This window comes from Sinohyriopsis cumingii, chromosome 17 (assembly GCF_028554795.1).
Source record: "Sinohyriopsis cumingii isolate HCF-2022 chromosome 17, ASM2855479v2, whole genome shotgun sequence".
Lineage (NCBI taxonomy): Eukaryota > Metazoa > Mollusca > Bivalvia > Unionida > Unionidae > Sinohyriopsis > Sinohyriopsis cumingii.
The window spans coordinates 40,863,391-40,886,499 of record NC_142977.1 but is presented as its reverse complement, the minus strand read 5'-3'; the positions used below and the strand labels follow the sequence as shown (position 1 = coordinate 40,886,499).

At 35.3% G+C, this 23,109-nt stretch overlaps 1 protein-coding gene across 6 annotated transcripts in view; it reads left to right on the top strand.

Annotated features, from left to right (window-relative positions):
- LOC149778480 (uncharacterized) overlaps positions 1-23,109 on the top strand; it is a 119,961-nt gene that overhangs the window by 78,679 nt on the left and 18,173 nt on the right. For 5 of the 6 annotated variants that reach the window (XM_089939348.1, XM_089939350.1, XM_089939349.1 and 2 more), the window contains 12 exons: positions 87-191; positions 710-817; positions 1,842-1,955; positions 4,582-4,680; positions 5,909-6,010; positions 6,712-6,816; positions 7,255-8,799; positions 9,073-9,147; positions 11,432-11,527; positions 15,440-15,555; positions 18,053-18,209; positions 19,366-19,464. In XM_089939348.1, coding sequence (XP_089795474.1) covers positions 87-191; positions 710-817; positions 1,842-1,955; positions 4,582-4,680; positions 5,909-6,010; positions 6,712-6,816; positions 7,255-8,799; positions 9,073-9,147; positions 11,432-11,527; positions 15,440-15,555; positions 18,053-18,209; positions 19,366-19,464 — 2,721 coding nt within the window. The remainder of the gene's footprint in view (positions 1-86; positions 192-709; positions 818-1,841; positions 1,956-4,581; positions 4,681-5,908; positions 6,011-6,711; positions 6,817-7,254; positions 8,800-9,072; positions 9,148-11,431; positions 11,528-15,439; positions 15,556-18,052; positions 18,210-19,365; positions 19,465-23,109) is intronic. The other variant, XM_089939347.1, reaches the window with a different exon arrangement.

Genomic DNA, 23,109 nt, shown 5'->3' with positions numbered 1-23,109 from the left:
GAATTTATGTCACCTTGGAATAGATTTAGCTATAATCATAGGAAATTCACACTCCAAAACTGAACTTTTTCTTCTTTATCTATCAGACTGCAACAAGACATGTGGAGCAAGAACCTCTACAGCAGTGTATCAGCACAGAAATGGACCCCATAAAGAAAGAATTCAATGTGCTAAGAGAACAGCAAGATAAAGTAATATGCCAAACTTAATCATTTTAATATTTTATATACAGAATAAGACAAAAGAAGCTACTTGGTTAAAGATTTTTTTATCAATATTTGTATTAATTGCTTTTTCATTCCTTTCCCTGTGTATTTTTTCTTTCTTTTTTAAAGAATGTTTGTCCTAGCTTTTATTAATGAAGGTTAACTCCATAATGATATGGTCTTAATATATTGCTGGCAGCAAGCAGTTCTTCAAATATTTACAAATGTTTTGTTTGCAAACTCAATGAATTCCACTAAACCTAAAAATATATTATCTTGTCGCTAAAATCAATGATTATTAAATACATTTATTTGACTATACTGATGCCATGAAAAGGTGTTCCTTATAAACTAAACGTGTGACTTCATAAATTAAACATGCAACTGTCAGAAAGAAATCTTTAGGGACAAAATACTGAAAGTTAGAACTGAAATATATTATTACTGACAATAAAACAGTTTTATGGTATTATTGATAATAAAATATCAGTGGTTTGTTTCAGATTAGATATCAAACTGAGACAAGTCCGGTCCAGCCATATCCCCCTAATGTTGACTCATTTGATACCATGAGACAGGAAATTGAGACAATCAAAGACACATTAGAGAAGGTTATTACTCTACAGTCATTTACCTTGAATCATCAACATTTTGATCTACTTTGCTGTAATCATATTCTTATTTTATTTCCATGATTTGAAATCATTCATAGTTATAACCAAATGTAGTATTCCAATGAATTAAATTTGATGCATGTATCGACATCAAAGATTCAGCATGCACAAATTGAATAAATAAAACAATCGATACTCTTCGCCATTTTCCTTCTTTCCTTCTTAATCTATGACCTGCACGTATTCAGGCCATTCTAGTGACTGATTGCCTTTGAATGAGCCCACTATAGTGTTACCAATATCAGTTTCTTCATGCCATCTCTTCACATCCTGTCCTCTCACATTCGTCATTTTTGCTCAATAACTTTTGAATGACTTAAGGAACTGAAATTAAATTTGGTACAAGACTTTACATTAAAAACACATCCTTCAAAGTTGATGTTCACCATTTTCAGCAAAATTGTATAGTTACTACCCACATTTGACTTAGAACATTGCCTTTTAATTTAGTCCTGTCAATTGCTATTAGAAGGAGTTGATCGATTGAAATCAGGTATTTAATGAAACATGAACTCTGTTAATCTCTGCATTTTACTTGTCAACTTTTGCTCAATAATTTTAAAGCCCATCACGTATTGAAATCGAAGCTGAGACTTTACACTAATAACATGTAAGTCAATTTTATTTTTGCATTCTTCCACCAAAATAGTGTGGAATTATGACCCTTCTTTTACTGAGAATTTTACTGTGTTGTATTGTTGTTTATATTGCTATTTCTGTTACACATCACTATCTTAAGACACCTGTCTTGAAACTAACCGTGGCATATAATGTCCAAAGTTCAGTGAGGGAGAATTTTATTTTGATTTCCACATTCAAAACTCCTGAGTATTAACTAAAATGTAGATTTGTGACATCACTCTTAAGAATCTTTGCCATGAATTTTTAAAAAGAATGGTATAAAGTTAGCTTATTAACTTGATGACATGTAGTATTATAATTTTAATTTTCCTGCTTTCAGTTCAAAACCAAGTTTAACTTAATGGAAATGAGCTTTAATCCATTGCAAACAAATCAAGAAGTTAATGTCACCAAGACAAATGAGTTGGAAGCAAAGCGGCTGGAAAAAGAAATGGTAATTCCTACATTGACATTATTTGATCATTTTGGAAGTGAGACCTTTTGTATTGTTCCTATTTTTGTCAAACCAGATAAATAAAATTACGAAAGATTCGTTTATTGAATAGCAATACTAAGATTTTAGTACTGTGTTTAACAAAATCACTATATATGTATGAAGTAAAACCATTTGCTAGGGATTTAACATGTTTTGAATACTTTTGGGACATTTATTTTACATGTAAGTATCTTACTCAGCACAAAATTTTTACTGTTATTGCATGAAGAGATTTTCTCTTTCCTTTTCTTATCACTATCCAATGTACATAATTCCTGAGTCTGAAACCACTACCACTACCACCCTATCCACTTTTCATATCACTATCCAATGTACATAATTCCTGAGTCTGAAACCACTACCACCACCACCCTACCCACTTTTCATATCACTATCCAATGTACACAGTTCCTGAGTCTGAAACCACTACCACCACCCCACTACCCATTTTTCATATCACTATCCAGTGTACATAATTTCCAAGTCTGAAACCACTACCACCACCTCACTAGCCACTTTTCATATCATTATCCAGTGTACATAATTCCTGAGTCTGAAACCACTACCACTACCCACTTTTCATATTACTATCCAGTGTACATAATTCCCGAGTCTGAAACCACTACCACCACCCCACTACCCACTTTTCATATCATTATCCAATGTACATAATTCCTGAGTATGAAACCACTACCACCACCACCCTACCCACTTCTCATATCATTATCCAGTGTACATAATTCCTGAGTATGAAACCACTACCACCACCACCCTACCCACTTTTCATATCACTATCCATTGTACATAATTCCTGAGTCTGAAACCACTACCACCACCCCACTACCTACTTTTCAAATCATTATCCAATATACATAATTACAAGTCTGGAACCACTACCACCACCCCACTACCCACTTTTCATATCACTATCCAATGTACATAATTGCTGAGTCTGAAACCACTACCACTACCACCACCCCACTACCCACTTTTCATATCACTATCCAATGTACATAATTCCTGAGTATGAAACCACTACCACTACCACCCTACCCACTTTTCATATCATTATTCAATGTACATAATTCCTGAGTATGAAACCACTACCACCACCACCCTACCCACTTTTCATATCACTATCCATTGTACATAATTCCTGAGTCTGAAACCACTACCACCACCCCACTACTTACTTTTCATATCATTATCCAATGTACATAATTCCTGAGTCTGAAACCACTACCACCACCACCCTACCCACTTTTCATATTACTATCCATTGTACATACTTCCTGAGTCTGAAACCACTACCACCACCCCACTACCCACTTTTCATATCATTATCCAGTGTACATAATTCCTGAGTCTGAAACCACTACCACTACCCACTTTTCATATTACTATCCAGTGTACATAATTCCCAAGTCTGAAACCACTACCACTACCACCACCCCACTACCCACTTTTCATATCATTATCCAATGTACATAATTCCTGAGTCTGAAACCACTACCACCACCACCCTAACCACTTTTCATATTATTATCTATTGTACACAATTCCTGAGTCTGAAACTACTACCACCACCACCCCACTACCCACTTTTCATATCACTATCCAATGTACATAATTCCTGATTCTGAAACCACTACCACCACCCCACTACCCACTTTTCATATCACTATCCAATGTACATAACTCCTGAGTCTGAAACCACTACCACCACCCCAGTGGGGCCCCGAGTGGCCGAGTGGTCTAAAGCGCTCTTTGTTACCGATCACTGCCATCTCACCTCTGTCTGCGTAGGTTCGAGTCTAAGATTCAGCCAATGTGGGCATGTGAGAAAGCCTGCCAGTAGCTTCTCGTGGGTCGGTGGTTCTTTCCGGGGTTTTCCGGGTTCTTCCTCCACCATTAATACTGGCCGCCATGTATAGCCTATCGTGCTGAAAAATGGCGTTAAACCCCACAACAACAACAACAACAACCACCACCCCACTACCCACTTTTCATATTATTATCAAATGTACATAATTACAAGTCTGGAACCACTACCACCACCCCACTACCCACTTTTCATATCACTATCCAATGTACATAATTCCCGAGTCTGAAACCACTAACACCACCCCACTACCCACTTTTCATATCACTATCCAATGTACATAATTCCCGAGTCTGAAACCACTACCACCACCCCACTACCCACTTTTTGTAGATAACCCATTGTACTTCTGTTACTTTTAGCCTACATGGCAGGGATGCAAAACCTTTTTTGGCCAAAGGCCAGACTGCATTTTCTAAGACCACTCAAGGGCTGCAAAGACTAATTTCTTTAATATAGTTACTGTTCACAGGCCAGATTTCTGTGTTGTTTTAATTTGCCTCTGAGGGCTGGACAAAACATGTTCGTAGGCCAGATCCAGCCCACAGGCTGGGGGTTGAGCACCCCTTCTATATGGAAATGTTTTCTCCTCTTCAAGATCAGTACATCCAATACTGCCACAATTAAATTAAATCTTTCATTTTGCTTTACAGAGTTTCACATTGAAACTATGACACTTTAAACTCATATTTTATATTAAAGTATCAGCTCAAGGAAATTACATCAACAAACATGGAGTATGACCAAGCTATTGATTCACTCAGGAATGACATTGATCAACTGAAAGAGGATCAAAAGAAGGTAAAGTATTAGTTGTAACTTTATGTTTCATTGATTAAAATACAAATAGATATCCGAACCTTATTAATGAGCCAGATTAATGAGCCATTATGAGTTCATTAGGATTTATTTCATATGATTTTATTGTATTCTTCTCCTAGTGCATGCCTTTATCACGCAGCTGCAGATAAACCTCACGAAACCGAAATCCTCTTGAAAACTAAACATTTTAAGGTCTCGGATATTTACTTCTTTAAGATCAGTATACTGAAAGCCCCATAGCTGAAAATCGAAACAAATTTTTGGTTCCAGATTTCATTTTTACACTGAAACCAAGAGTTACTCTAACAGAAAGCTGCCCAATCCTAGTTATGACATTTGCCAAGACCAGTGCATGACGGAAAATGAAACCCGGCATGCACACTTGCACAGATAAAGGCCAGTGTAAACCAAATGCTCATCAGTAGTTTTTACATTCAGTTCTGTTTTCAAGGTTAGTTGTTTGCAATACATGTAAAGTGTAAATAGTTATGAAAATCAAAGGAGATTATATTGCCTATAGTCAATTTCTTCTACTATATACCTAAAACTTTTGTGCTTGCTTTTGTAATCAGCATCGCATTGTCCCAACATCCCATATATATATTTTGGTTGATAACAATCTCTGATTAACGAAATGACGATAGATAATGACTAATCAATATACACATTACGTTATAAGCAAGGGGATATAACTAACTGCATCTTGTTAATGGTAAAATTTGAGAACCTCAGTAAATCGAAGATTACTCAATAGCCTTGATTCGATTGGTTTTCAGTCTTTAATACCAATATATGGGAATGACAGTTCCTACAAAACAAAGGTAATAACACAATGATCATTGTCCCTGTGTTAATAAGGGTCATTCCATTCTCAGCTAATTCTGGCTCAGGTTGTGTTAATTTCTTTTATCACACATATCTCATTTGGATACAAAATAATGTTTCTGAGTTCATTTAAAGTATTTTAGTTACTGTGAAATCTATTTCTCTCAAATTCGTGTCCACGAATCTGGTATTGCTATGGACTCGCAACGTGCACATCATTTTGCATTAGGTCGACATCAGTATAGACAAAGCCATTCCATTGATTTTTCTTGGATGTCTTGTTTTCCATAGCAATCCCATCAAATGTTGAATAGTATACTTTATATCTATTGTTTGATATTTTGCATACAAACATTTAACACATCTCCAACTTGTTTATTAGAGACGAGACACAGAAATGGCATCCACAATAGAAGCCAAGATTAATGCCAAGATTAATGCCGTGATGAAGGACATGGAACATATGAAACTGGAGCAAGAAAAGGTAGAAATTCTATTTCAGTTATTGTTAATGCCAAAAATAGTCATATCACGTGAAGTGTTACATTGTTTAAATGGTTACTCTCCTGTGATCTCCCGAGTAAAGTCAATGAATCCATGAACATTTTCATCTGATTTTTGAAGTTTCAACTATCGGTCATGAGATATTAGGTACTTAGAACTCAGTTTTTAAAGTATCCATAAATAGTCAAGCCAACATTAGTGGAAAGATGACATATTGCAGTTACTTTACTGGAAGATGCCATGGCAGCAGTGCTAACAGTTATGTTTTTAGTTCCATTTCTCACCTGCTTGTACTTTCCTTTATCATTTATATGATTTGTTTCATACTTGTGATGTATTATTATTAGCAGAGAATAAATGTTTTGTTACCTACGCTGAGCCCCTGAAATTTTAAGGTCAAGTACACAGACAAAGAAGATATGCTTCTTGAGGGATTAATTTACGTTTCTCATTTGCTTATGTTTCATTAACTCTTTATTTTGAAGTAAAGACGACCCTTTGTGTAAGATACCTGCTCATGTCTTTGACCTATTAATCAAGATCACAGACACAGAAAATAAAGATTAGCATGGGAAGCAGTCTACGGTTAAGGTTTGACCTTGGACACTACATTATGGTGCCATGAATTTTGCCTTATAACATAACTGATGACTTGTACCCGTAGCTCAATTTGCCTTTTAGATTTTCATCGTGAACGAAGAACAAGAAACTCGAAGACAACTTGATGGAACATACATAGGTGTGATAAGAAAAGAAATGGATGGACTAAAAAGAGATCAAGAAAAGGTAACTAAATGGGTTACCATCACAATATTTAGTTTAAAAAAGCATGTGTATTTTCTTTTTTAATATTGTAATTTTTATCAGTTTTGATTGAACTGTTCCTTAATTTCCATCTTCATAATTTCAGCAATATATATATTTTATATCTTGATTTTTGTTAAACATATTTGTATCATTAAGATTCGAATTGATCTTTTATGTTTATTTTAATATCCTCTCTTTTCTATGTTTGCTGTCTATTGTTTTATGGCATGTGTCTTTTTTTTTTCTTCAAAACATCTGTGTCGAGAAGAAGACATCTGGTTACTGTCATGTTTAGTCATGCATGATTCTTTAATTCATTATTATTATATCCAAGGGGATGATTCTAAGTCATACATACGCCACCGTCATATGATACATAAAATAAATACTACACTTCACTGTATTATCTGTTTGCAGCTGAAACAGCATCTTGAGGGAAGAAAGGATTATTCCCTTACACAAAATGAAGACAACAATGATACATTACAAAAGGATGTAGATGCAATAAGGATGGAGATACAGTCTCTTGAGGGAAGAAAGGATTACTCCCTTACACTAAATGAAGACATCATTGATACATTACGAAAAGATGTAGATGCATTAAGGATGGAGTTACAGTCTCTTGAGAGAAGAAAGGATTACTCCCTTACACTAAATGAAGACATCATTGATACATTACGAAAGGATGTAGATCCATTAAAGATGGAGAAACAACATCTTGAGGGAAGAAAGGATTACTCCCTTACACTAAATGAAGACATTATTGATACATTACGAAAGGATGTAGATACATTAAAGATGGAAAAACAGTCTCTTGAGGGCAGAAAGGATTACTCCCTTACACCAAATGAAGACATCATTGATACATTAAGAAAGGATGTAGATGCATTAAGGATGGAGATACAGTCTCTTGAGGGAAGAAAGGATTACTCCCTTACACTAAATGAAGACATCATTGATACATTACGAAAGGATGTAGATGTATTAAAGATGGAGAAACAGCATCTTGAGGGCAGAAAGGATTACTCCCTTACACCAAATGAAGACATCATTGATACATTACGAAAGGATGTAGATGCATTAAGGATGGAGATACAGTCTCTTGAGGGAAGAAAGGATTACTCCCTTACACTAAAAGAAGACGTCATTGATACATTACGAAAGGATGTAGATGAATTAAAGATGGAGAAACAGTCTCTTGAAGGAAGAAAATATTCCTTCATACCAAATGAAGACATCACTGATACATTAAGAAAGGATGTAGATGCATTAAGGATGGAGATACAGTCTCTTGAGGGAAGAAAGGATTACTCCCTTACACCAAATGAAGACATCATTGACACATTAAGAAAGGATGTAGATGCATTAAAGATGGAGAAACAGTCTCTTGAAGGAAGAAAGGATTACTCCCTTACACCAAATGAAGACATCGTTGATACATTACAAAAGGATGTAGATGCATTAAGGATGGAGATACAGTCTCTTGAGGGAAGAAAGGATTACTCCCTTACACTAAATGAAGACATCATTGATACATTACGAAAGGATGTAGATGCATTAAAGATGGAGAAACAGCATCTTGAGGGCAGAAAGGATTACTCCCTTACACCAAATGAAGACATCATTGATACATTACGAAAGGATGTAGATGCATTAAGGATGGAGAAACAGTCTCTTGAGGGAAGAAAGGATTACTCCCTTACACTAAATGAAGACATCATTGATACATTACGAAAGGATGTAGATGCATTAAGGATGGAGATACAGTCTCTTGAGGGAAGAAAGGATTACTCCCTTACACTAAATGAAGACATCATTGATACATTAAGAAAGGATGTAGATGCATTAAAGATTGAGAAACAGCATCTTGAGGGCAGAAAGGATTACTCCCTTACACCAAATGAAGACATCATTGATACATTAAGAAAGGATGTAGATGCATTAAAGATGGAGAAACAGTCGGTAAGTTGCATGTTTTTGTTTATACAATTTGTCTGTCAAACATCTTTTGTTAATCATATTTTTAATAAAACTATAATTCCATGATGTAATCCATAAATGTTGATGATTGTCATGATAAATGTGTGTCAAATATTGGATATGACATTTTTGTATATCTATGTACGAGTCAGTAATCGAGCGAGATTGTGGTAAAAATGTTCTAATATAATTAAATTAGTATTGTGTTCAAATTACAAACTAAATAAATGAATTGCTTCTTTGTTCAAACATTAACAGTCCAATGAAGACAGGTGTATGCTTGAGGCACTGAAGAATGAAGTTGATTTTCTGAGGAAATTACAGGAGCAGGTGGGTAATTCTATACATGTATATTTGTTATTCATGGATAATATGTGAAACAAATTATTATTCTGTTTGATTGAATTATTCCTGTATTGAAAAAAATAAGTAAATAAGGAAATGTCTCATTATCAAACTTGTATCATATTATCATTTGTCCTTTTTTTATTTACCTCTACTATTAGATATTTGGTCTCGTCTTCTGGATACATAAACTTAATGTCTCATTCCTCATGTTTTTTCCATACATCAAACATCAGATCTTAGGCCTCGCCTTCTAGAATTATAAACTTCTTTCATTTGTCATGATTTTATTTACATCACATATCACATCTTCGAGATACATACTCTTGTATTGTGTTTTCGTCTTTTAGTTTCATACACTTCAGCTTAATTACAACCCTCCAGATCTCAGCTTCAGAGTACATATGTGTCTTATACAGTATAACATAGCCTGTATCTTGAACATCAAATCATGAATAGTATAACCTCTCTTAGAGACACCAAATCATGAATAGAATAACCTGACTTAAAGAAACAAAATCATGCATAGCATAACCTCTCTTATAGACACCAAATCATTGTATAGTATAACCTGACTTAAAGAAACAAAATCATGCATAGCATAACCTCTCATAGACACCAAATCATAAATAGAATGACCTGACATCAAGAAACAAAATCATGCATAGCATAACCTCTCATAGACACCAAATCATGTATAGAATAACCTGACTTCAAGAAACAAAATCATGCATAGCATTACCTCTCTTATAGACACCAAATCATATATAAAATAACCTAACTTAAAGAAACAAAATCATGCATAGCATAACTTCTCTTATAGACACCAAATCATTGTATAGTATAACCTGAGTTATAGAAACAAAATCATCCATAGCATAACCTCTCTTATAGACACCAAATCATGTATAGAATAACCTGACTTAAAGAAACAAAATCATGCATAGCATAACCTCTCTTATAGACACCAAATCATTGTACAATATAACCTGACTTAAAGAAACAAAATCATGCATAGCATAACCTCTCATAGACACCAAATCATATATAGTATAACCTGACTTAAAGAAACAAAATCATGCATAGCATAACCTCTCATAGACACCAAATCATATATAAAATAACCTGACTTAAAGAAACAAAATCATGCATAGCATAACCTCTCTTATAGACACCAAATCATATATAGAATGACCTGACATCAAGAAACAAAATCATGCATAGCATAACCTCTCTTATAGACACCAAATCATATATAAAATAACCTGACTTAAAGAAACAAAATCATGCATAGCATAACCTCTCTTATAGACACCAAATCATATATAGAATGACCTGACATCATGAAACAAAATCATGCATAGCATAACCTCTCTTATAGACACCAAATCATATATAAAATAACCCAACTTAGAGAAACAAAATCATGCATAGCATAACCTCTCTTATAGACACCAAATCATATATAAAATAACCCAACTTAGAGAAACAAAATCATGCATAGCATAACCTCTCTTATAGACACCAAATCATATATAGAATGACCTGACATCTTGAAACAAAATCATGCATAGCATAACCTCTCTTATAGACACCAAATCATATATAAAATAACCCGACTTAAAGAAAAAAATCATGCATAGCATAACCTCTCTTATAGACACCAAATCATGTATAGAATGACCTGACTTCAAGAAACAAAATCATGCATAGCATAACCTCTCTTATAAACACCAAATCATTGTATAGTATTACCTGACCTATAGAAACAAAATCATGCATAGCATAACCTCTCTTACAGACACCAAATCATGTATAGAATGACCTGACTTAAAGAAACAAAATCATGCATAGCATAACCTCTCTTATAGACACCAAATCATTGTATATTATAACCTGGCCTATAGAAACAAAATCATGCATAGCATAACCTCTCTTATAGACACCAAATCATGTATAGAATAATCATGCCAAGCTTAACTTGTCTTACTGACACCAAATCATGTATTTCTTAACTGTCTTAAACAGTCAACTCTCAGAGGTGAGAAAACTAACATCAGAAAAGTTTAATTACAGCAATGATAAGTTTACACAACATTGAAAACAAATGATTGTTTAAGACTGGTGGTCTTCAAAGTAGGTTTGACTATCCATTAAAACATTTTCACACTTTTACTTTGTTTTAAATGGCACCATATAGTCATGTTTGTGCCAAGGTGTCATCAAAGACTTATAACATTGTTATAAACATCAAATGATATCTTTTCAGGTTCAGTATCAAGAAACCGATAGTTCAACTCTAACTCCGGGCCCGAGTGATGCAGAGGAGCCTGTATTAGAAACAATAAAGGAAGGAATGAACAAGGTAAACATAGCTATAAATATTTAACAGTTTACACTGCAATATTTTCAATATGCATATCAAATGCATACTCCTAACATACCTTGTAAGCAAGCATGGGTGTTCATGTTGTGAAAGAAAATTATTGTCTTTTATCACATCCACTTTATTTTACAACTGCTATTTTTAAGACAAAATTATGCTGTTTCAACACTGTTAGACAGACAAACCTTCTATTGATTTGTTTTTTATGGACTTCATGTCAAAAAAGAGGTATATTGTTACAGCAACTTTAGACAATGCAGGGCATTTGCTCAGGTGCAGTAGGACATGGTCATCCTCTGCATCATGACTGTTTCACTGTTGTGGTGCCAGTGGATTTACACAGGCCTGGACAAGATAGCAAGTGAGTCTGCACAACTTTCAATGACTTAAATTCAATTTCATTAGCAGCTCATTATTTGATTCGCCCGCCCCCCCATCAAACAACTTCAAATCCTGTGTTGATTGACGAGCAACAGAACAGCAGTTACCTATACACTGGGAGCTATAGCTGGAGACTTGTACACAGGAGGCTCAGGTAAATAGGATATCTTTTCACTGCACCAAAGCAGTTCTGGAACTCTGCAATTCACTGGTGACAGCAGCCATATTTAAGATCATGCTGCTTACATTCGTAAAATGAGGAAGGGACTAGAAAAGGGTCCTAAGCATTGCCTGATTTACCATAACCCTGGTCCATATACCGTGGCTAATAGGGATTTCATGATGATGCCACTGATCATTGGTGCCTAGGAAGTGCGCACACTAAAGACAAAACACCAGCAGATATGCAAGAGAGAAGAACAGTTCTAGTTGATAGAAAATGGACTAGACCCAACATACAGATGGAGGCCCTGAATGAAATTTGCCTAGTTCAGGAAGGACAGCTCACTGAAGTATGAACTGGATACCTTCTAATTAGCAGAAATAATGAAGAGCAACATGAAGCTGGTGATGGGTTTGCCATCAAAGCACAGCTAGACAAAAAGCTCACAAATCTCACATTATAGTGTAAATGACAGACTAATGCAAATGGAACTTCATGAGACTGTAAAAATGACAATTTGCTATAATCAGGGTCTATGCACCCACCAAACTCATCATCCTAATTGACTTCATTGCTAGGGCTTGTGCAGATTACTAGACATGATCAGGTGTCATCCGCAAAAAATGACTTTGGTAACTTTAACAAACTCCTGTAACTGAGGAAATGTGCTGAACTTGATGTCTTAATCAAAAACAGTCTTTTGCCTGCCAAACCACAGCTGGGACTCTTGGATGCACCTGCACTCTAAATAGCACTGGCATTTCATTGACAATCTATGGCCACGGTCATCAGGAATATTTCCAGTAGTGAGTTCTGCCGGCATCACACTACCCGATATTCCCTCACAAGAAAAGATACTGCAAAGATGGGCAGAACACTTCTACATCATCCTCAATCACCAGGCATCTATCAGTGAAGAGGCACCATAGCGACTGCCCCATGTGGACACCAACGTATCCCTAGGTGACCCCACAACACTGACTTAAAAACTGAGAAGCACGCAGAGCAGATGCTGTATCAACAGAACTTGAAGGCTCACGCATGGCTCAGAAACTGACTGGACTCTTATAGTCAATATGAATTCAAGGATCTGTATTCCAGGGGTGCAAAGATGCATCCATCATCAACTTGTACAAACAGAAAGGCAACAGAAAGTCCCTTGAAAACCATCAGACATCTCCTTGCTGTCAGTAGCTGGCACAATCCTGGCCAGAATAAATTGCCATGGGCACTGCACCTATCAAGGGCTCTGGCCTGATACTCAGTGTGACTTCAGGAATGGATACGGAAACACAGACATGATGTTACAATTGGTAATCTCCTTGAGAAATACCAGGAATAGAATTCCATCTTAGACACGAATTTCATTGACCTGACAAAAACTTTTGTCACAATCAGTCATAGGGACCTCTGGAACTCCTGGCAAATATTTGGTTGCCTAAAGAAATTTATCGTAGCACTTCGACAACTCCGTGATGGGATACTAGCTCCTGTCATGGACAACATTAAGTAATCTAAACCATTCAGAGTCACCAATGAAGTCAACTAAGATTGCGTGTTGGCCCCAGAGATGTTCAATATGATGTTCTCTGCCATGCTTACAGATGCCTTCTATGAGATTGACATCAGATACCAGACTGATGGTATGCTTTTCAATCACAGAAGACTACGGGCAAAGACAAAGGTACAGAAAGCAACTGTTCGTGACTTCCTGTTTGCTAATGATTGTGTCCTGGTTTGCAAATCTATGTCTAATATGGAATGGAGTATGTATGATTTCATTTCAGCTTGTAACAATTTTAGTGTTTCCATCAATAAGGCAAAGGTTATGCAATCACCTGCACCAGGAAAACCTTACATATAGTCTACCTTCAGAGTACATCATGGCCAATCACTTCAGGCATTGAACAAGTTCACTTACCTCGGCAGTACACTGCCATATGCAGTCCACATCGAAGGCAAAACAAACGCCAGAATTACCAAAGCATCTGTGGCCTTCAATAGACTATGTGAAATTGTGTGGAGATGCAGATGCATCAGTCTTAAAACAAACCTTAAGGTCTAAAACATCATTGTGTCACTGAGCCACACTGTGTGCATTCAAAATCAGAATGATGCATTAACGTTCTCCCAAGAATATGGATTATTTTTCCATGGGATGCCTCAGGAAATAGATGAGAATATGATGGCTGGCAAAGGTTCCAGACACAGAGGTTCTCACAACAGCATGCATTCCGAGCATCCACACTCTGCTGATGAAATCGCAGATGAGATCAAAAGATCTTCTACGATCAGCTGAACAAGTGAAAGCAATCTCAGGTAGGTCATACAAAATGCTTCAATGACTACCTAAACTCATCCTTGAAACACTTTAATATTTACCCTGAGCCTTTATAAGATCTTGCACATGATCTTTCTGCACAGTGCAGCAACACCCATAGCTTAAGAGAATTGCAGGAGCAGTGAAGAAGTGCGAGCAGTGTAAATCTTGGAAGCTCGGAATTGCAGCACGTCATCAGTTGATCAAGAAATTTAAAACTGTATCTCCTGTGCAATGTGCCACAAACAGTTCAGAGCACAAATTAGCATTTTCAGCCACTTGTGTCCTCACAAAAGCAAAACCAGTTTGTGATGTCATGCTCATCTTCAAACTCGAAGGATCAACAAGAACAAAAAGGTATTGGTCAGCAGAAAAAAATGAATTTCATAAACATTCAAGAGCATTGTGAAAAGACCAAAGCAAGTTAACCTCATTTTAGTACTTTGGATAGTTCTTGAATTACATGTGTTATTGCCGCTCAATAACCCAATGAATTACTTCATCGATTGAAACTAAATTTGGTATGAAGCAGTACGTGAAGATCTGGGTCAAGCATGATTTTAACTGTTTTCTGATGGAATCCTACCGAGTCATGGCCATTATTTTGTCACGACAGCAAAACTTTACCCACCAACTGCACCATATTGGCAAGATCATCCCTGTTGAATGGACAACTAAAAGCTTTATTTTCGAAAGAAATAAATTTACTTATTATAATGCACCCTGATTTATGTAAATATCCTGAATATGTTTAAAATCTAAGATTTTAAGTGTATGTATGCAACGATGTACTTGTAATTATCTGTGAGAACTTTTCACTTTTGCAATGTACATACACGCACACATTCATGTTGTGCGTGTGTGTATATATATATATATATATATATATATATATATATATATATATATATATATATATATATATATATATATATATCTGAAGGATGGTGGGGGTGCCCACCCTTTCAGTCAGAGTTTGTATCGATCACTCATTTTGTGTTTAATGTTGGATTGTTTATCTCCACAGGAGTATATCCTTCGAGATGCATTTGACCAGCTTTGTTACGAATGTAAACAAAGAGATGAAGAGATTGAGGCATGTAAGGAGGATATTAAAAAGTTATTTGAGCTACTACAAAATAGGTATGCTAAATTTCGATACATATTTCTAACTGTGCATGAATTATGAACCCCATAAAATATTTTTCCACCTGCATTTTCTCACCAAGCTATTTTATGCTACTTTATACTGAGTTTACTGTCATCCCTAATTGCAATTAATGGTTATCTTAACTCTCAAATTTACTTAGATATTACTCTTCCTCTCTCTCTCTCTCTCTCTCTATCTCTCTCTCTCATATTTGATATAATTGTAAATCTGTCCCAGAACATCTTTCCCAAAAAATATGAAACTCTGCCAATATTATGCGATTATTTTCTTTGATTTCTTGTGAGAGTAAGCTTATCACGGATTTTAGCTTGGCTCGCCATTCACCTCGTATCCAATATTTATTATCTCATAACAAGCTAACAATACCGTGATTCTTGCAACCTTGAAAATGCATTGAATTTGAAGGGTTGCCTTAAAAACTCTTAGAATTTTAAGCTGGTTTTGTTCTTAAAAAGTCGTTTAATTTCTTGACAAACTTCTTCAATTTTCCCCAAATCTCCTTTAATTTATCTTAGGTAATATAAAACATTTAAACTGAATCAGATGACACATGGCATGGCTATTTACCAGATGGATCAGCGCCGTTTGGTTTAGTAGCGTGGTAATTAGATATGTGTCTTTCTCCTGCTTTTGTACCAATTTAACATGCAGTGACAAAGAATGCAATATATTGAGTAAGTTCAATTTCCATGTGGAAAAATAGTGGTTACAAAATAATGGAAGTCTTTGAAAACTCTTGGAAAAGCCCTTGAGAAACAACTCTCTAGGGCTGTATAAATTCTGTATACATTATATTCCGAGCAATGTAAATCGTCGTTTCTCTATCATTACACATGAAAGTCTGATCATGTACATTCTTGGACAAAGGACGAGGCCAACTTAATTGTTGTTTGTCCCAACAAAAACCATTTCTGAACCCAAAAGTTTAATTTTGAGAAGACAAAGGCGTAAAATATTTTGCATAAATCAGAATTGGCAAAAACAAGGTGAGATTGAAGCTTTTCTCCCACCTTTAAAACAATATTTGACCTAGAGCACCTGCATCTGCTCCTAAAATATTTGTTATATTTAATTAACTATGCTGTATGCATGAAGGTTACTTTTTACAAAAAGTAATATTGATTCACTTTTAAATTCATAACACTTACATGATTATTTGTTAGATTTTCTATGCTGGATTTTTTTGTTCTGATTAGCTAAATGGATTGAGTAAATGGATGATGTGTCATAGGTTTTGAGTTTGAATCTTGTTGAAGTATAAAAAAAAAAAAATTTTATTTAACCTATCAAAACAAGTTATCAAAATATTCATAACTTTTATAAAACAACTTTTTAATGCAGTTTTGAAAAACTGATCTTTAGGTCTATATTGCTGGAAATGGGAATAATTAGGTTACTTTGCTCATCAGTTCTAATTTAGACTCTTTCTAGCAGGTAAGACTGGGGTAAATAATTCACATTATAACTGTTTAAGGAGCACCAGTGCTCATTTAAACTGTATTTCTGAAAAACATCACAAGGTTTTCTCATATTTCTTCCATTTCATGCTGACATTTAATTCAAACCCAGAATATAAAATGCACATCTACTATTGTACAATGCAATATACAAGCGAGAAACAAAATGTTTAATAACTATGAAAGTAAATATATGTCCTAAATCTCTTTGATAGAAGTCTTCTGTTTAAATTTGTTACCTGCAATAAGCAACATATTCTCATAGTAATAGCCCTGATACATCATATAATTCTCATATTAGTAACCCTGATACATCATATTATAACCCTGATACATAATATTACTCTCATATTATAGCCCTGATACATCATATTATTCTCATATTATTATTGTCCCTGTAACATCATATTACTCTCATATTACTAGCCCTGACACATCATAAATTCTCATATTAGTAACCCTGATGTATCATATTATTATCAATGATACATCATATTATTCTCATATTATAACCCTGATACATAATATTACTCTCATATTATAACCCTGATACATCATATTCCTCATATTACTAGCCCTGATTCATCATATTATTCTCATATTAGTAACCCTGATACATTATATTATTATCCCTGAAACATCATATTACTCTCATATTAGTAACCCTGATACATCATAAACTCTCAGATTAGTAACCCTGATACATATTATTCTCATATTAGTAACCCTGATACATCATATTATTATCCCTGAAACATCATATTATTCTCATATTATAACCCTGATACATCATATTACTTTCATATTATAACCCTGATACATCATATTACTCTCATATTACTAGCCCTGATACATCATATTATTCTCATATTAGTAACCCTGAAACATACTATGCATTTTCAGAGGTTCAATGATTTTAGAATATAAAAAAGGTCTGCCACTACCAATCTGGCCATTGTCTTTTTTTACCATATTTTTTTATTTATTGACCACCCGTTTTCTTTTTTTCAAGCCTGGCAAGGGTGGATAATGAGCGTCAGATGCATGTGGAAACAATAAACGAAAAGTTGTCAAAATACAGTGAAAGTATAAACAAAGTGTTAACAGTCACAAAAATGCAGTCAGAAAATATTGAGAAACTTGTTGATGACACAGAAAATGAGAAAACGGTAATCATTTTTGATCTGCATTGTTTGTTTAATTTGATGGTTTGGTTCTTTATCTTGTATTATCTTTTTCTGCTTATTTTATTACTGATATATATTGGGCTGTTACTCCTCTGTTTTCCATACTTCAAGCTTCAGATCTTTTTATACGCTATGTGATAAAGTTTTGTCTGTAAAGTTCAAGTCAAATTGCCAGTTGTGAGAAAATGGAGTATTTCTTTTATTTATAAAGGAACTTGATTATTTGAGATTTTAGTGTAGGATTGGTCTGTGGTGACATTTTTTTAAACTAGTGTTAAAAATTATTCATAAAAGTTTGCTTGAAATTTTGGCACAATTTTCTGGTGCAAATATTATTTTGCTTTATTTGTTATGTATATTTCATTAACAAAAAGTAAAAATCTCAAACTTTGTACACATTATAATTGATATAGCCATTGCAAAACTTTTTTAAAATTGTGAATTTCTCAGTGTACATGACTACCAACATACACTTCTCTGTAGCAATATTTCCACATAATTTTAAAAAAAAAAATCACCCCACCCCGTGCCATTTATATTTTACTTTTACTGATTACTCACATTGGACATGGGACGTTGTCATGTGCAGCATTTTCACAAATTGAAAGGAGTTTTAGAGCCTGGTTATATTTCACCATTGTGCTATTCTCATCTTAAACATCATTTCCAACTATGCGAATCATATATACAATGTGATTCTAAACAAATCCAAGATGGTTTAACTTATTGTAAAGCTTAACAAGAAGGCTATTGAATGAATTTGTGAATTATCTGATATACTTAAAATGTATTTCTCTTATTCTTTTATTGAATGGATGAACTCTACATTTGAAATTATATGGCTAGAGTTGCTTTATTGTTCTAATTTCATTCTTTTCATATGCTAAAAAATCACATATAAACAAGATGAATGTATCGTTGGCAGCAATAATGGAAATTATATTCTTGTCCATTAGTTTAATCGTAGAAATGATTATTCCTGTAAAGAAATGTGTCCTAGTGAGCTAAGAGGTAAAATCAACTGTATGTAACTTAAAGCGCATCTTAGATAATCAGTATATGGAACCAAGACTTTCCGACAGTACACAACTACCTGCATATATTATGCAGAATTGGCAATTTCTTTTATTCATCATAGGAACTGAGAGCAGAAGTTGACAAGTACAGGAACTTAGTGGAAGGAATAACCTTGGAGCTTCAACAGGAAGTTGAATCTTTGAAGAAAAGCTATGAACAGGTTAACCAAATACATTTGTTATTTTTTCTGTCATTAATTAGAAACTTGTTTTTAACTGTTTCCTCACTGGTACAAAACTCTTTGTCTTTAGTTCCTCTTGAATAACACTGGACAACAAATTTTTACAAAAGTCATGTTACTGAAATAAAATTAGTCAATTCTTATCAATTTTTATGTGCTGAACACGAATATGACAGTCAAATTGCAAAATTGGCTCTAGTTTTTTTGTAATCTGCAAGAAATTAATGTTTACATAACGAAATGCATTCCAATAGTAAAAGGTCAACTGTAATAGCCTACCTATAAAAAATCAAGTCATTGACTACATCTTAGATTTTTTCGCCTGTCTCTTGTACAGCTGTTCGGGAGCATCTCTGAGGAGTGTCCAGCAGTAGTCAGCCAGCATTGTAGTGGACCATTTTCCCTGGTATCTTTGTTCCATTGTTGCGATATCTTGATGAAAACGTTCGCCGTGTTCATCACTAACAATACCACAGTTGCTAGGAAAGAAATCCAAATGGGAATGAAGGAAGTGAATCTTTAGAGACATATTGCAGCCAAGTTTCTTATACTTCATCAACATGTCTTCTACTAGTTCCTTATAGTTTTCTGCCCTAACATTTCCGAGGAAGTTTGTAGAAACTAGGCGAAAAGCATTCCATGCTTGTTTCACGTCACCTTCCAGCAAGTTGTTGAACCGGTCATCTTTGAAAAGCTCTCGAATCTGAGGACCCACAAAAACTCCCTCTTTAATCTTTGCTTCGCTGAGTCGAGGGAATTTTTCATGCAGGTATCGGAATGCTGGCAAAGTCCGGTCAATGGCTTTCACGAAGTTCTTCATCAAACCTAGTTTGATGTGAAGGGGTGGTAGCAAGATTTTCTGAGCCTCAACCAGAGCTGGGTGTTGGATATTCTTCTCTCCAATGGCTACATTCTGCCTGTGAGTCCATTCCTTCTTCATGTAGTGCATTTCCCTTGCTCGGCTATCCCACTCGCATAAGAAACACATGTATTTTGTATATCCTTGCTGCAGTCCCATTAAAAGGGCAACTACCTTCAAATCACCACAGAGGTGCCAGCTGCACTTGTTATACTCAATGGAATTCAGTAGCTGCCTTAAGTTATCGTATGTCTCTTTCATGTGGACAGCATACACTACTGGAATAGATGGAAGAATGTTTCCATTGTGCAAAAGCACAGCCTTGAGACTCAGTTTCGAAGAGTCCACAAATAGTCTCCATTCTTGTGGGTCATGAGTGATTTTTAAAGCATTCATGAGGCCCTCAATATCGGAACAGAATATCAGATTACTTTCCTTTCTGAAGAAAGGCTCCAATTGCTGGTGGCGCTTTCGATATGCAGTAATTGTGACATCTTCTTCTAGAAGATTCCATTGTTGGAGTCTTGATCCTAGCAATTCTGCCTTGTTCTTTGATAAGTCCAAATCACGAATCAGGTCATTTAGTTCTTCCTGTGTTATTCTGTGTGGGGTTGATGATGCACCACAGTGAAAATCTGGATCACTGCATGCTGATGGACCAGGAGAAGAACAGGTCGACTCACCTTTGTCTTCGTCAGATGAATCAAGAGAATATTCTGCTGGAGGTTCTGGAATAGGAAGTCCCTCACCATGTGGAACTGGTCTCAATGCAGACGGAATGTTTGGGTAGACTATTCTCGACTTCTTTCGCTTCGTTATTCCACTGGAAAGAGGAGGAACCAAGCAGAAGTAACAGTCATTTAGGTGGTTGCTTGGCTCTCTCCACACCATTGGGACTGCAAACGGCATTGATGACCTTTTGCAATTCAACCACTGTGAAAGCAGTGTTGTACATGTAGCACAGCATATATGCGGAGCCCAAGGCTTGTCTTGGTCACCAACCTTGCATCCGAAGTAAAGATGATATGCCTTCTTCACTTGAGAATTGATACTTTTCTTCTGGTTGGCAAATGTCACTTCCCCACAAATATAGCAAAAATTGTCCGCGGTATTAACACACTTTCGAGGCATTACTGTTCTTTATTGTACGTAAATGGATAAAATAATAAGTTTTATGTAACAGTAGCTTGAACTGTCTCGCACAACGTCTAAAATATTTTAAATGCTGAACCTATCTGATTGGGCTTTATATAGTACACTGCTTACGTCAGCTTCAGCAGCCGCCTGGCATTAGTATAATAGGCCTACACATGTATAGTACACTGCTGACGTCAACTTACTTCAGCAGCCGCATGGCATTAGTATTGCACTGCATCAGAAAATGATGCAATCAACTGTGGATGATGTGAGCATGATGGTATTATGCAATGTTACATCATTATTCCGGATGTTGCTGCAGTCCTACTGGAGAAATTTACACAGTGAAACATAGAAAATGAGGTATATGAATATCTTCAAAACGAGAGCCAATACAAATTTTTCACGGTTATATTCGTGTTCGGCACACCAAAATACTACAGATTAGGGCCTTTTCAAGTCAGTAATGATTTCACTGTTGACCAGTGTAATTGCCGAAAGTGTTATGTCTGATATGCTGCATATAATGTAATAAAAAACAGTATCATCAGAGGATAAATTAGAGGCCATTTTCAAAGTAATCAGTCAGTACAATTATTATTTTATAAGTGTAAACAAGATATAGCAGGTCGTGGGATGGAGGCACGCAAAAGAAAAACAATTCGGGTCACTTCCATGCAATGCTTATGTTGATGCTAATGTTTTCCTAAAGAACCTAAGCTACACATTCTTGTGATTGGTTGTTCTTGTCATGCTTCCCTATTTAATTAAAGTTATTGCCCTTAATCAGGTGCATGACTCAAGAGTTTGGTAGGAACATAGAACTAATTACACCTTCCTAAATGTCCTTTCACAAGCATATAGATTTTGTATGGGTTGTTGCAAAAAAAACAGAAGACAGCAAGTCGAGAAGCAGGATTGATTTTGCCAAATGACGACTGCTATCAAATGACAAGTTGGTGCAGCAATACACAGAAACATCTAATTGAGAAGCAGTCCTGTTGCACGTTAGATGATAAAGTCAGGGTCAGGCACCATACATTGCAGAACTCGTTCACTTACAAATGGATGATAGAAAGATTATTAAAGCATGTTTGCAAGAAGATTACGCAAACAGAAAAAAACATGTCATTCTCAGTGCAGGATACAATTGTGTCGGTTGCATATTTCTGTTTGCCAAAATCAACAAACACTTAACAAACTATTTGCATGTCTACAAAACATATTTGACTGGAGATTATGTATACTGGAGATTTCTCTGTTGGCTAAATGTATGACATGACACAGAGGAAAGTCTGAAACTATCACAACACACGGACCTTGCAGCTAGTTTCCTGGTCCTTGTAGTCTTGTCATATCATATGAAGAGAAAGGATTGTATTGATCTTAAGGTATGTTCATTCTGACAAGATGTGTCTTTAACGAATTGTATTAAATAAAGTACACTAAAGTTAATGATATAAACATAGTGGTTACAGCATGCGAAAACAGAGATACCCACATTTTCTCTAAAATGAAGCCAGTGATGTAATTCAACTCAAATATACCTTGAATATATTTACTAGTTTGCTCCTTGAGTGAATACAAATGCAGTTCTCAAAGCAGAGATCTGGAAACATATCAAACAT